The 13251-nt window shown below is 46.4% G+C and overlaps 1 protein-coding gene across 1 annotated transcript in view; it reads right to left on the bottom strand.

Annotated features, from left to right (window-relative positions):
* LOC138663399 (zinc finger protein 605-like) overlaps positions 1-13251 on the bottom strand; it is a 35578-nt gene that overhangs the window by 11618 nt on the left and 10709 nt on the right. Inside the window, exons 2-3 of the mRNA XM_069749580.1 lie at positions 335-482; positions 26-205 (exon numbers count right to left, since the gene is read on the bottom strand). Of these exons, the coding sequence (XP_069605681.1) occupies positions 26-205; positions 335-412 (258 nt within the window). The 5' untranslated portion in view covers positions 413-482. The remainder of the gene's footprint in view (positions 1-25; positions 206-334; positions 483-13251) is intronic.

Below are 13251 nucleotides of genomic sequence, written 5' to 3'. Positions count from 1 at the left end.
GTCCCAGCATTCCCAGCAGTGTCACCTCTCCAGTCAGCAGCTCAATCATCTTGCAGGCGAGTTCTAGGATCTTCTGGTCATTGATATCCTCATAAACCAGGGGGTTACTTGGAGGCCTTAGGACTGGACTCAGGGGTCTTCCCCATCCCTCAGACACAGGATCCTGACAGTGTTCACTAGAGGTCTTCTTCACTACTGTGTAATCCTGGTTATGGAGAGACACATTAATAAATCTCACTACAGACATTTCCAGACTCCTCACCTCTCCAGTTGTGTCCATCTGTTATTCCCATAGATAATAATGATGTAATGTGACGTCATCAGAATCTCTCACCTCTCCAGTAAGACGGAAGAGGATCTCTAGGGTGAGGTTTAATATCCTCCCCGCCATGTTGTCTCTGTCTATATCCATTCTTGATGGGTAATTCAAGAAAATTGTCTTATAGATGATCTTCGCTGAGAGGATCTGATATTGTAGAGACCTGAATGAGAAGATGAGCCGATGTAACATCATAAAAATCCTGTGTAATAATACAATAATTGGAGATAATAAGGGAAACACATGAGGGAAACACATGAGGAGATAGAACGTGTAGATGTTGTATTCTCTAGTCTTTTATGGACTGGAACATAAGTTGAATTGCTGGCTAAGACATCTCCATGCTCCCAATGACTGGCTATGTTTCTTACTGCTTCAGCAACTCATTGGCTGTAGGAATCACAAGTTCGTTGGGAATGACTAGGAAATACAGAGACTGGCGGGAGACGAAAGCACCAATGGTATTTTTTATTATTTTACAACATACTTCGTTCTTCCCTGACGTCTACTAATAAAACCTATGTATTTAGGCCACAGACAACAAGCAGTTTCCTCCTCGGAATCGGCAGCTGAATATGTTTCTCATAGACTCATCTTCCATAACGCTAATTCTCGTCTCATTTACCGACACTGGAATCGGCATTAGTAATACTGCAGGAGATATTCATTACGTGACAGGAGAAATAACTACTTCATTATGAGGACAACATCTTCATCTTCTACAATGGCTCTAGAAACATTTGTCCAGATTCCGTCACTGACTCCATCACCACCAGCCGTCTATATGAAGGTTTCCCGTCTTCCCCGCACTGTAAACTTCTATCACGTTTTTATAAAAGCTTGTTTGTAAGAACAACAAGACAGGAGTTGTTTGACGTCAATATCTCCATGTACAGTGTTTTATTTTCTCTTTATATTAGGGTTTTTTTTAGCTTTTTTTTGTAGGCTTCTTTGTATTACATGAAAATACCCTAAAAAAAATTGGGGATGCAGGTACTGTGGAAAAATTATACTGTGTGTTTGTGTGGGGGCCAAGAAACTGGCACTGTGCGGTATCAAGAATGGGATAAGTGAGGATTTATTATCTAGTGGTTTGGGTGGAAGAATATTGTGTGGGACATCTTGTACTATCATAATGTGAAGGGGAACCTGTGGGAACATTATACTGTGTCTGGGGGCCAAGAAAGGGGCACGGTACTATGAGAGTAATACAGGTTTACTTGGTTCCCGTCTTTCATAGTTGGGTCATTTGTATCTATCAGCGGAAAAGAAACAAAACCATTGTGATTCTTATAAAGAGACAACACAAAACCCCCTAAATATAACATTTTATAACAACCCCACAATCTGTGACTCTTCAGGGTAAATCGCTCTCTCACCATTGGATTAGAGCTGATACTATGAAGCTAAAGGCCCCTTCACATTAGGCGACGCTGCAGCGATACCGACAACGATCCGGATCGCTGCAGCGATACCGACAACGATCCGGATCGCTGCAGCGTCGCTGTTTGGTCGCTGGAGAGCTGTCACACAGACCGCTCTCCAGCGACCAACGATGCCGGTAACCAGGGTAAACATCGGGTAACTAAGCGCAGTAACCCGATGTTTACCCTGGTTACCATCCTAAAAGTAAAAAAAACAAACAGTACATACTTACCTACCGCTGTCTGTCCTCCAGCGCTGTGCTCTGCACTCCTCCTGTACTGTCTATGTGAGCACAGCGGCCGGAAAGCAGAGCGGTGACGTCACCGCTCTGCTTTCCGGCTGACCGACGCTCACAGCCAGTGCAGGAGGAGTGCAGAGCACAGCGCTGGAGGACAGATGGCTGTAGGTAAGTATGTAGTGTTTGTTTGTTTTTTTACTTTTAGGATGGTAACCAGGGTAAACATCGGGTTACTAAGCGCGGCCCTGCGCTTAGTTACCCGATGTTTACCCTGGTTACCAGTGAAGACATCGCTGGATCAGTGTCACACACGCCGATCCAGCGATGTCAGCAGGAGTCCAGCGACGAAATAAAGTTCTGGACTTTATTCAGCGACCAACGATCTCCCAGCAGGGGCCTGATCGTTGGTCGCTGTCACACATAACGATTTCATTAACGATATCGTTGCTACGTCATAAAAAAGCAACGATATCGTTAACAATATCGTTATGTGTGAAGGTACCTTTAAGTGACTAAACAGACTTTCTGTCACCTCCATAGTGGGGCACTTTTCCTTGTTCCTTTGAACTGTCTGAGGATTATTAGGGGTGACAGTTTCCCCAATTAGAAGGGACACCTGTGGATATTGGGGTCTACATTTCTCGTGGGATTTACTTGGTGAAGTGCTGGAATCACTTTCCCACAAAGGGTTAAATGGCATCTGTAACTTCAATGTCTTTCTATGAAGCTTCTTCTCTGAACTTTCTTCCTCTGTTTTCTGCCGTATTTCTATTACCGTATATACCCGAGTATAAGCCGACCCCCCTAATTTTGCCACAAAAAACTGGGAAAACTTATTGACTCGAGTATAAGCCTAGGGTGGAAAATGCAGCAGCTACCGGTTAATGTCAAAAATAAAAATAGATACCAATAAAAGTAAAATTAATTGAGACATCAGTAGATTAAGTGTTTTTGAATATCCATATTGAATAAGGAGCCCCATATAATGCTCCATACAGTTCATGATGGGCCCATAAGATGCTCTATATAAAAATGTGCCACATATAATGCTCCATACAGTTCATTATTGCCCCATAGTTGCGCCATATAAAGCTGTGCCCCATATACAATGCTCTGCACCATTCATTTTTGTCCCATACCTGTGCCATATAGTGCTCTCCACCGTTCATTATTGCCCCATAGCTGTGCCATATAGTGCTCTGCACCATTCATTTTTGTCGCATAGCTGTGCCATATAGTGCTCTGCACCATTCATTTTTGTCCCATAGCTGTGCCATATAGTGCTCTGCACCGTTCATTATTGCCCCATAGCTGTGCCATATAGTGCTCTGCACCGTTCATTATTGCCCAATAGCTGTGCCATATAGTGCTCTGCACCGTTCATTATTGCCCCATAGCTGTGCCATATAGTGCTCTGCACCGTTCATTATTGCCCCATAGCTGTGCCATATAGTGCTCTGCACCGTTCATTATTGCCCCATAGCTGTGCCATATAGTGCTCTGCACCGTTCATTATTGCCCCATAGCTGTGCCATATAGTGCTCTGCACCGTTCATTATTGCCCCATAGATGCTCCGTATAAAGCTGTGCCATTGCTGCTGCAATAAAAAAAAAAATGCCATACTCACCTTTCTTGCTTGCAGCTCCTCAGCGTCCGGTCCCGGCGTCTCTCCACACTGACTGATCAGGCAGAGGGTGGCGCGCACACTATATGCGCCATCGCGCCCTCTGACCTGAACAGTCAGAGCGGAGAGACGCCGGGAAGATGGAGCGGCGCCCGGCGTATGGAACGGGGATAGGTGAATATGCGATACTTACCTGCTTCCGGCGTCCCGCTCCTTCTCCCGGACAGCTGGTCTTCGGTGCTGCAGCCTCTTCCTCTATCAGCGGTCACCGTTACAACTGATTAGAGAAATTAATATGCGGCTCCACCCCTATGGGAGAGGGGCACTTTCAGCCCAAAAATTTGGGCTGAAAATCTCGGCTTATACTCGAGTATATACGGTACTCTCCGGAATCAGGAATGTATTAAGTCCTATAGAAACTGCGGAGAAAGAATCATTTCTAATTCTGTGCTTCCAGGATTCTTCTTGTGGGAATTGGCTGCCATATCCCCTGTGCAATATATTTCTAGTATTATTGGTTTATAACACAGTTATATTTGGGGATTTATTCTGACGAAAGGTCTTTCTTCGGCCTTGCTAACCATTGTAAAGGTGGTTTATTCAACGCGAAGTCTAAGCAACTTCATCATCAGGAAATACCACACAAATACAGAGTCAGAAGTAGGATACTGTCTTATATATACAACATTTCGAATAACGGCACCAATGGGATCACCTGACGAGCAAATATTTAAACATTGAAATTTCATGGCATTAACCAAATTTTCCAAATGTTTCTATTTTCATCTGTGCACTATGGAATAGGAAAATTTGGTCAATACCAAGAAATTTCAATGCTTAAATATTTTACTCAAATATACATCAATTCTTGAATATGTCATGTGCTGTATCTGTGAACTCTGACATTGTCTGTTTGTCAGGGGATGCCAATGGCACCATTATATGAAATTTTGTATATATAAGACAGTATCCTAGTCACTTAGACTTCGAAACACGTTGAATAAACCACGTCTCTTTATGTGAAATACATCTGGACCTACATCTATTCAGCAGCACAGATTATATCCACATTAACACGCTCATTCATCTTCCTAAGCTTGTCATTACCTCCTCTCTGTGTGCGTGCCACAGGTGGGGTCGTCGGCCCTGGAAGCTGTGAAGTAACAGCTGCTCTTATCCCAGCGAGTCAGCGGAAAGGTGAGACAAAATGTGCACCATTTTGAGTATTTTGGTGGGACTATTCTATGTATTATTTGCCTGTTTTGGGGTTAAATAAATTATTGCCAATGTTTTACCCTCACTCTGTGCTGTCTGAGTAGTATTTCGCCCATGGTAAAAGGAGAGTGGGCGTTCGTTAGGATAATCCCTAGTCCATGAAGTTTCGGCTTGCGAACCAGAGCACCCGCTGACCCCCCCGTGTCTCTACATTAATCAATGCCAAGGAGAAAAAAAAATAATTTCGGCCCCTTAAAAATGATAATAACAAGGGGCATGGCCTAGCGGGCAATGTGAGCAGACGTGTGCCGGATCTCTTTCCCTGCACCACTAATATATCCAGACCTTGGCGGAGCCGCCGAACGCCTAAACCGGCCAAGAATGTGCCTGAAGACCCGGTGAGCAGAGGGGCACCGGCGGTGCTGGAAAGGGCAGCGCTATGTCCGGGAATGCCGCGCCGTAACCAGCCGGCACCTGCAGAGGGCGCGAAGATCCAAGATGGTGCCGTGGCAGAGGAGGAAGTGGTGAAAGCAAGTGCTGCTTACCGCAAGAAGTTGGAGGTCATAGCCAAACTGGAGCGGTTTGCAAGGACCGAGGAGGCTGGTAAATTGTGGCAGGAGGCAGAGGGCGAGGGGCCTGGTGTGCTGGGAGACCCGGAGAAGCAATTGAGAGGTGGTGGTGTGGCGCTGAGAGCTATGGTGGATCGGGGGTCCCCGGAGATGCAGGTGGCTGCACACGTGGGTGGCGCTGCGAGGTCTGTGGAAATGACTGCTCAATCTAGCCCTGTTGTAACTGTGGAGCTGACAGAGATGGAGGAACCGACCCTGAAAGACATTTTTGCAGTAGTGATTTACTGTAAATCCGCTTTAGCAACATTGAGTTTACGTGTAGATGATCTAAAGGTGGAGATGATGTCCCTTAACTCTGCCATGCACAAAGTGGAGAAGAGAATGGAGGAGGTGGAAGAACGTGTGGGTGGTGTGGAGGATCAAACTACAGAACTGCTTAAAAAGGGAAAAGAAGTATATTCAACACATCGCAGAACTGGAATTTAAAATGGACGATCTGGAGAACCGTTCCCGCAGGAATAATCTGAGAATAATTGGTGTGCGAGAAAAAGTGGAAGGGAATAATCCAACTGACTATATTGAGTCATGGCTGAAAAATTCAGTGGGTGGTGACAGTCTGTCTGGTCAATTTTCAGTAGAAAGGGCGCATAGAATCCCAACCAGACCTTTGCCGCCGGGATCTGCCCCGAGAGCTATCCTGGCCAAAATTTTGAACTACCGGGACCGGGAAACTTTACTGAGAAAGGCCAGGGGAAGCGATGGCCTTACTATTGACAGAAATAGGATCTCCATTTATCCGGACTATTCTGCAGTAGTGCAGAAACTCAGGATGCAGTTTGGGGAGGTCAAGAGGCGATTAAGAGAACTGGACCTCAGATACTCCATGATCTACCCAGCTAAACTTAGGGTGGTGGCTATGGACCGGGTGCATTTCTTCCAAAATTCGGAGGAGGCCACGAAGTGGTTAGACCTCAATGCTAAATATATCCGTGCTGAGCGGACCCGGTGAAGAGGGTCTCGAGGGTCTGCAGGATTGATAGGTGTTCCTGAAGAATTTTCAAATTTTTCTGTGGTGGTTAAGTCTGATCTGCTGTGATCATGTTTTTCTGCGTTCGGTGGCGCAATGTTCAGTTCATATTGACTTAGGTGGGAGGGAGGGAAGGAGGATATTGGTTATAGTCTATAACTCTAGGCTGTAAAAGAGAGCTCTCTGATCTTGTATAGAGAAAGTTAGTTTGATTTATTTCTACAGGGATTCATATAGTTCCTATTGAGGTGGGGGAGGTAATTACTAGGGGGTTTTCTGGTTGGGATTATTGGGATGGGTAGAGCTTGGCTGATACGGGGGGGGGGGGGTGCGGAGGGTAAAGTTAGAGACCTGGGGGAGTCTGATGGTATTCACAAATGGCTAAGTCATGATGGGAGATAATGTAGAAATTTTAAGTTGGAATGTTAGGGGTTTCGTAAATCCAACCAAGCGTGCAGCGGTATTTCAATATGCCCTGAATCTGAGGCCCGCGGTGATATGCCTACAGGAAACTCACCTTGTGGAAGATAAAGTTGCTCTGTTGCAAAAGAGATGGGTGAGAAAAGCGTATAATTCGACGTTCTCAACTTATGCTAGAGGAGTGTCAGTATTGATTCATACTAGTACCCCGTTCGAAGAGATTGAAGTTAAAACTGATGGGGAAGGACAGTTTGTGTTTTTAGTATGTAAGATCTTTAATAGACTGCTTTGCATTGTTTCATTATATATTCCACCACCTTATTCTGGGAAGAAGATTCGGGAGATTCTGGAGCTCATGGGTAATTGGGATGGGGTCCCTTTTCTAATTGTGGGAGATGTAAATAATATAATTAATGATCACTGGGATATGAGTAAGCATGCATTGTCGAGAAATGATGGTAACTCTACGCCCTTTGGTAACTATTTAAGAGAGATAGGATGGATAGACTTATGGCGGGTACGTAATGTTGATAAATATTCTTATTCATGTTACTCAACGACATACGGTTCTATGTGAAAAAAAGAATATGTGAGCGGGCACCACTGAAAAATATAGTTCTTACCGATAACGGTATTTCTCTGAGCCCATGACGGCACCACGGAGAGAGGGGATCCGCCCACCAAGGACAGGAAACCTACGGATAAAAAGGCGGTACCACTCTCCTGCATCAGTTTGTTTACATAGAGAACGATGGGAGACTACTAAGGCATTTGCAAATTTTAACTGTTTAGCCTAATAAGATACCGCGTGACTTTAACTATAAATAGATTATGAATAGACTATGGCACTCTTTAAATGTGCGCACCCATAAGTGAAGGGAGGGAATGTACGGGTGCCGTCATGGGCTCAGAAAAATACCTTTATCAGTAAGAACTATATTTTTCTCTGATCACCCATGACGGCACCACGGAGAGAATTGCATAGATAGTACATTCAGGGAGGGACCACCGCCTCTAGAACCCTTTTACCGAAAGTAAGGTCTGAAGAGGAGATTAGGTCCAGTCTATAGTGCCTATAGAATGTGGATGGTGAGGACCAGGTAGCAGCTCTACATATCTGGTCAATGGAAGCTCCGGCCTTCTCCGCCCAGGAAGTTGCTACTGCCCTTGTTGAGTGAGCCTTAACCTCCCCGGGAGCGGACATCCCACTTGCCGTGTATGAGAGACTGATGGCGTCTGTGATCCATCTTGCTATGGTGGCTTTAGATGCTTTTTTCCCCTTCCGGGGACCCTGAAAACACACAAACAGAGAGGAATCCTCCCTACTCTCTCTAGTGACTTCTAGGTAATGTAAGAGACACCTTCTTACATCTAGTGTATGCAATGTTTGTTCCTCCTTATTTTTAGGATTGGGACAGAAGGAGGGGAGAGATATCTCTTGAGACCTGTGAAATTTTGAAGCCACTTTCGGGAGATATGCTGGGTCTGTTTTTAAAACGACCCTATCCTCTAGAAATTGTGTGTGAGGAGGGTTGGCTGAGAGAGCCTGTAAGTCGCTAACCCTGCGGGCCGAAGTGAGGGCGACTAATAGAGCTGTTTGGAGAAATAGCGTTTTTATTGTAGATTCGTGTAATGGTTCGAATGGAGGATTAGTCAGGGCTTTAAGGACCAAGTTTAAATCCCATTGTGGAACCACTTTTACTGGCAGAGGCCTCGATCTTCCTGCTGCTCTGATGAATCTAGAGACCCACCTATTTGAAGCTAAGTCAAAATTGAATAATGCTCCCAATGCCGCCACGTGAACTTTTAGGGTACTAGTGGCTAACCCCATCTCCAAGCCTTTTTGTAGGAACTCTAATATGGAATTAAGGGGAATCTCTTTCCCTATTTTTGCACCTGAAGAAGACAGAAACTTTTTCCATATTTTGCCGTACTGTTTTGTTGTAACCGGCTTCCTACTTTTTAACAGAGTTGAGATTAACCCCGAAGAGAACCCTCTGCTTTCTAATATTTTCCTCTCAAGAGCCAGGCTGTCAAGTGCAAGTTCTTGACTCGTGGATGACATACTGGGCCCTGTGACAACAGATCCTGGAGGTCTGGTAATACCCAAGGGTCGGATATTGACATCTTCCTCATCCATGAGAACCAAGGTCTCTTCGGCCAGAACGGGGCAATTAAGATGACCAACTCCCCGTCCTCCCGAATCTTCCTCAGCACTGCTGGAATCAGAATGAGAGGAGGGAAGGCATAGACCAGATGGTGACCCCAAGAAATCAGGAAAGCGTCCACAGCTACTGGGTTCCCCAGGGGAGATAGGGAGCAAAAGGAGGCTACTTTTTTGTTTAAATGGCTCGCGAAGAGATCTATTTTGGGAACACCCCATTTTTGTGTGATCTGGGTAAATATCACTGGATTTAGTTCCCATTCCCCCTGTTTTAGGCTGGATCGACTGAGGAAGTCTGCCTTGTAATTGTCTACTCCCTTTATGTGTAGGCTTGACAGGGATAGAAGGTTGCTCTCGGCTATTTGAAGGATCGAGTTGGTCACTTCCATTAGATTTTTGGAACGGGTACCCCCCTGATGATTTAGGTAAGATACTACCACCCGATTGTCCGACATCACCCTTACATGGTAAGATTGAAGGACTCCCAAGAATTCCTGAAGGGCAAATTTTACTGCCAGGAGTTCCTTCATATTGGAGGAATTGTTTGCAAGGGACGGGGACCAAATGCCCTGGGCTACTAGGTCGCCCAGATGAGCCCCCCACCCTGAGGGGCTTGCGTCCGTAGTTAGGACCTTCGAGATCGGGATTACCCATGGGACTCCCTGGGAAAGATTTTCCTGCAACGTCCACCAAGTCAGAGAGTGATTGGTGCGAGGAGACAATGTTAACCGCCCGTCTAAATGCTCTCCTAGAAGGATTTGCTCTGACAGTAGCTGCCATTGGAGATCTCTTGAATGTAGTTGGGCCCACTGGACCGCCGGGATGCAAGAGGTCATAGAGCCTAATAGGGACATGCCCTGACGGAGTGTTATGGAGGGAAGAGATTGTACACGTAACACTAAACTTTTTATCTTTTGTATTTTGCTCTCTGGGAGCCGACATTCCATTTTTTTTGGAGTCTAGAGTCAGACCTAGGTACTCCTGAACCTGAGAAGGCACCAGTCTGGATTTTTCTAGGTTTATTAGCCAACCCAGATCCTTTAGAGAATGAATCACTAAATCTAGTTGACTCTTGCAATGTTGCGGGGAGGAGCCTATCACCAGGAAATCGTCCAGATATGGTACGATCAGGGTGTTTTCTTCCCTGAGGTGAGCCATTACCTCCGCGACCAGCTTTGTAAAAACCCTCGGGGCTATTGCTAGGCCAAATGGTAGAGCTGAGAACTGGAAGTGGCTTAGGACTCCCTTGATGTCGACCGCCATTCTGAGGAATCTTTGGTGATCCTTGTGTATTGGGACGTGATAATATGCGTCCTTCAGGTCCAGGACCACCATGAAGCATTGGGGAAACAGCATTTTGATAGATGATTTTATCGTTTCCATCTTGAATGCTTGAACCTCTAGGTAGTGGTTTAGGTTTTTCAAATTGATAATGGTCCTGAAGGAACCATCTGGCTTCTTTCTCAGGAATAGAGGGGAATAGTACCCTTGCCCTCTTTCTTGAGGGGGAACTTCCAGGAGTACTCCTTTTTTTACTAACCCGACAACCTCGTTTTCTAGCGTCAACTGCTCTTCTGCCGAGGATCTTGTGGATGTTATCTTGAACGAGGGACGAGGGCACCTCTTGAATGTTAACCTCAGTCCTGATTCTATGATGTTTAGTATCCATCGACTTGAGGTAATCTTTTCCCAGGCTGGGAGAAAGAGAGATAATCTCCCTCCCACCTGGGGCGAACCTTCATCGTGAAGGTTTTTTGTTGTCGTTGAGGTTTTTGTTAAAGATAAACCCCTTATTTTTGTTCTTCTTATCTTCCCATTTCCCCTGGCCTCTCCCTGGGTTCTTACGGAAAAACCTCTTGTTCCGAAAGGGCTTCCTATAAGAGGGGAGACCCAGAGAGGGGAAGGACTTTTTCTTGTCCCCTGCTTTTTCCAAGATGTCATCTAGGGTGGAACCGAACAGAAATTCTCCTTCGCAGGGGATGGTACACAGTTTTGTTTTTGTTTGCAGGTCGCCTGGCCAATTCTTAGGGTACCGTCACACTATAACATTTCGATCGCTACGACGGTACGATTCGTGACGTTCCAGCGATATCGTTACGATATCGCTGTGTCTGACACGCAGCAGCGATCAGGGATCCTGCTGAGAATCGTACGTCGTAGCAGATCGTATGGAACTTTCTTTCATCGCTGGATCTCCCGCTGTCATCGCTAGATCGGTGTGTGTGACACCGATCTAGCGATGCGATCCAGTGATGCGTTCGCTTGTAACCAGGGTAAACATCGGGTAACTAAGTGCAGGACCGCGCTTAGTTACCCGATGTTTACCCTGGTTACAAGCGTTAAACTAAAAAAAAACAAACAGCACATACTTACATTCTGGTGTCCGTCAGGTCCCTTGCCGTCTCTGCTTCCCGCACTGTGACTGCCGGCCGTAAAGTGAAAGCAGAGCACAGCGGCTGTGCTTTCACTTTCACTTTACGGCCGGCAGTCACTGAGTGCGGGAAGCAGACTGCAAGGGACCTGACGGACACCAGAATGTAAGTATGTGCTGTTTGTTTTTTTTTAGTTTAACGCTTGTAACCAGGGTAAACATCGGGTAACTAAGCGCGGTCCTGCGCTTAGTTACCCGATGTTTACCCTGGTTACCCAGGGACCTCGGCATCGTTGGTCGCTGGAGAGCGGTCTGTGTGACAGCTCCCCAGCGACCACAATACGATTTACCTACGATCACGGCCAGGTAATATCGCTGGTCGTGATCGTAGGTAAATCGTATAGTGTGACGGTACCCTTAAGCCAGAGGGCGCGCCTGGCCGCATTAGCAAACACTGCTGCTCTGGCGGATAGCCTGATGGAGTCGGCCGAGGCATCAGCTAGGAAAGCCGCGGCCCCTCTCATTACTGGTAATGTGTTCAGCATTGAGTCCCGGGAAGTTTTCCCCTTTAATTGACCCTCTAGTTGGTTCAGCCAAATCATCAGGGAGCGTGAAGTACATGCTGCTGCTACTGCCGGCTTCAGGCCTCCTCCCGCTGCCTCCCAGGAGCCTTTGAGAAAGGCATCTGCCTTCTTGTCCATAGGGTCTTTTAGGACCCCCATGTCCTCAAACAGGAGGGCGAATTTTTTTGAGGCTTTAGCAATTGCTACGTCTAATTTGGGGGCCTTCTCCCAAAAGGAGCAGGATTCCTCCTCGAAGGGGTATTTCCTTTTTGGAGTTAAAAGAGTCTTTCTCATGGGCTTCTTCCATTCTTTCTTAATTAAGGCTGCTATTGCTTCGTTAAGAGGAAAAGCTCTTCTCTTTTTCTGTTCCAGGCCCCCAAACATGATGTCTTGTACCGATTTTTTAGGGTGGGAGTCTACCAAACCCATGGTACTTCTCACGGCTTTTATGAGGCCATCAGTATCCTCTAGAGGGAAACAGTTATGTCCCCCCGAGGAAGAAGTAGACGATGAAGATGAGGTGGAGGAGTCGGAGGACACTGAACTCTCACTATCGCTTTCGGATTTTGAGACTGGAGATGGGGACCTGTGTCTGGTCTTTCTCCTTTTTTTCCCACTTTTTAGTGATCCGAAGGTGTCCTCCACTTGCTCCTTAATCAGGCTTTTAAGATCTGTTGCAAACCCAGGGAGGTTTTCAGATACAGTCTGCTGAATGCAAGTATTGCATAGTCTCTTATCCCATGTAGGTGGAAGATCCTCTCTACAGATGGCACAACTTTTGTGTTTAGTTTTGCCTACGCTTTTCCTCCCCTAAAAGAGACAAATAATAATCTTACTGTCTCTGACATTCACGAAGATCCACTTACCACCTCCAGGACCCATAAATACCGGTTGGGGATTCTCTGCCTCTGGCTTTTTCCCCGACGCCGTACTGGACTCCTTACTGTGTTGGGACCTTTGGCGTTCTTTGCTGGTGTCCTGGTGCCCTTTCTGCTGTCGCCTTTTTTGCTGCTGCTGCTGCTGTGGCGACGCTACAGGTGGAGGTGACTCGGGCTGAGGTGATGTTGGGTCGCTCATACTGCTGCTGGTCTGCGGATGCTGCCTTGACACTCGGCTGAGCTGGCGCTGCAGCACTATTAGCTCTTGAGGCTCCTGCTTATTACTGCAGAGCCACTGGGAGGATGTGGATTCCTCTATTTAAACACTCCCGCCGCTTTTTTTTTTTTTTTTTTGCACTTGCGCAGTAGCGCCTGCTCCATGGAGAGGAGCGCCGAACGCCGGCGCCTGCGCATTAAGCCCGGCGCCCACATGAGCC

This window comes from Ranitomeya imitator, chromosome 2 (genome assembly GCF_032444005.1).
Source record: "Ranitomeya imitator isolate aRanImi1 chromosome 2, aRanImi1.pri, whole genome shotgun sequence".
In the NCBI taxonomy this organism is placed as follows: domain Eukaryota; kingdom Metazoa; phylum Chordata; class Amphibia; order Anura; family Dendrobatidae; genus Ranitomeya; species Ranitomeya imitator.
The sequence above is the reverse complement of the archived record's forward strand: the minus strand, read 5'-3'. Positions and strand labels throughout refer to the sequence as shown.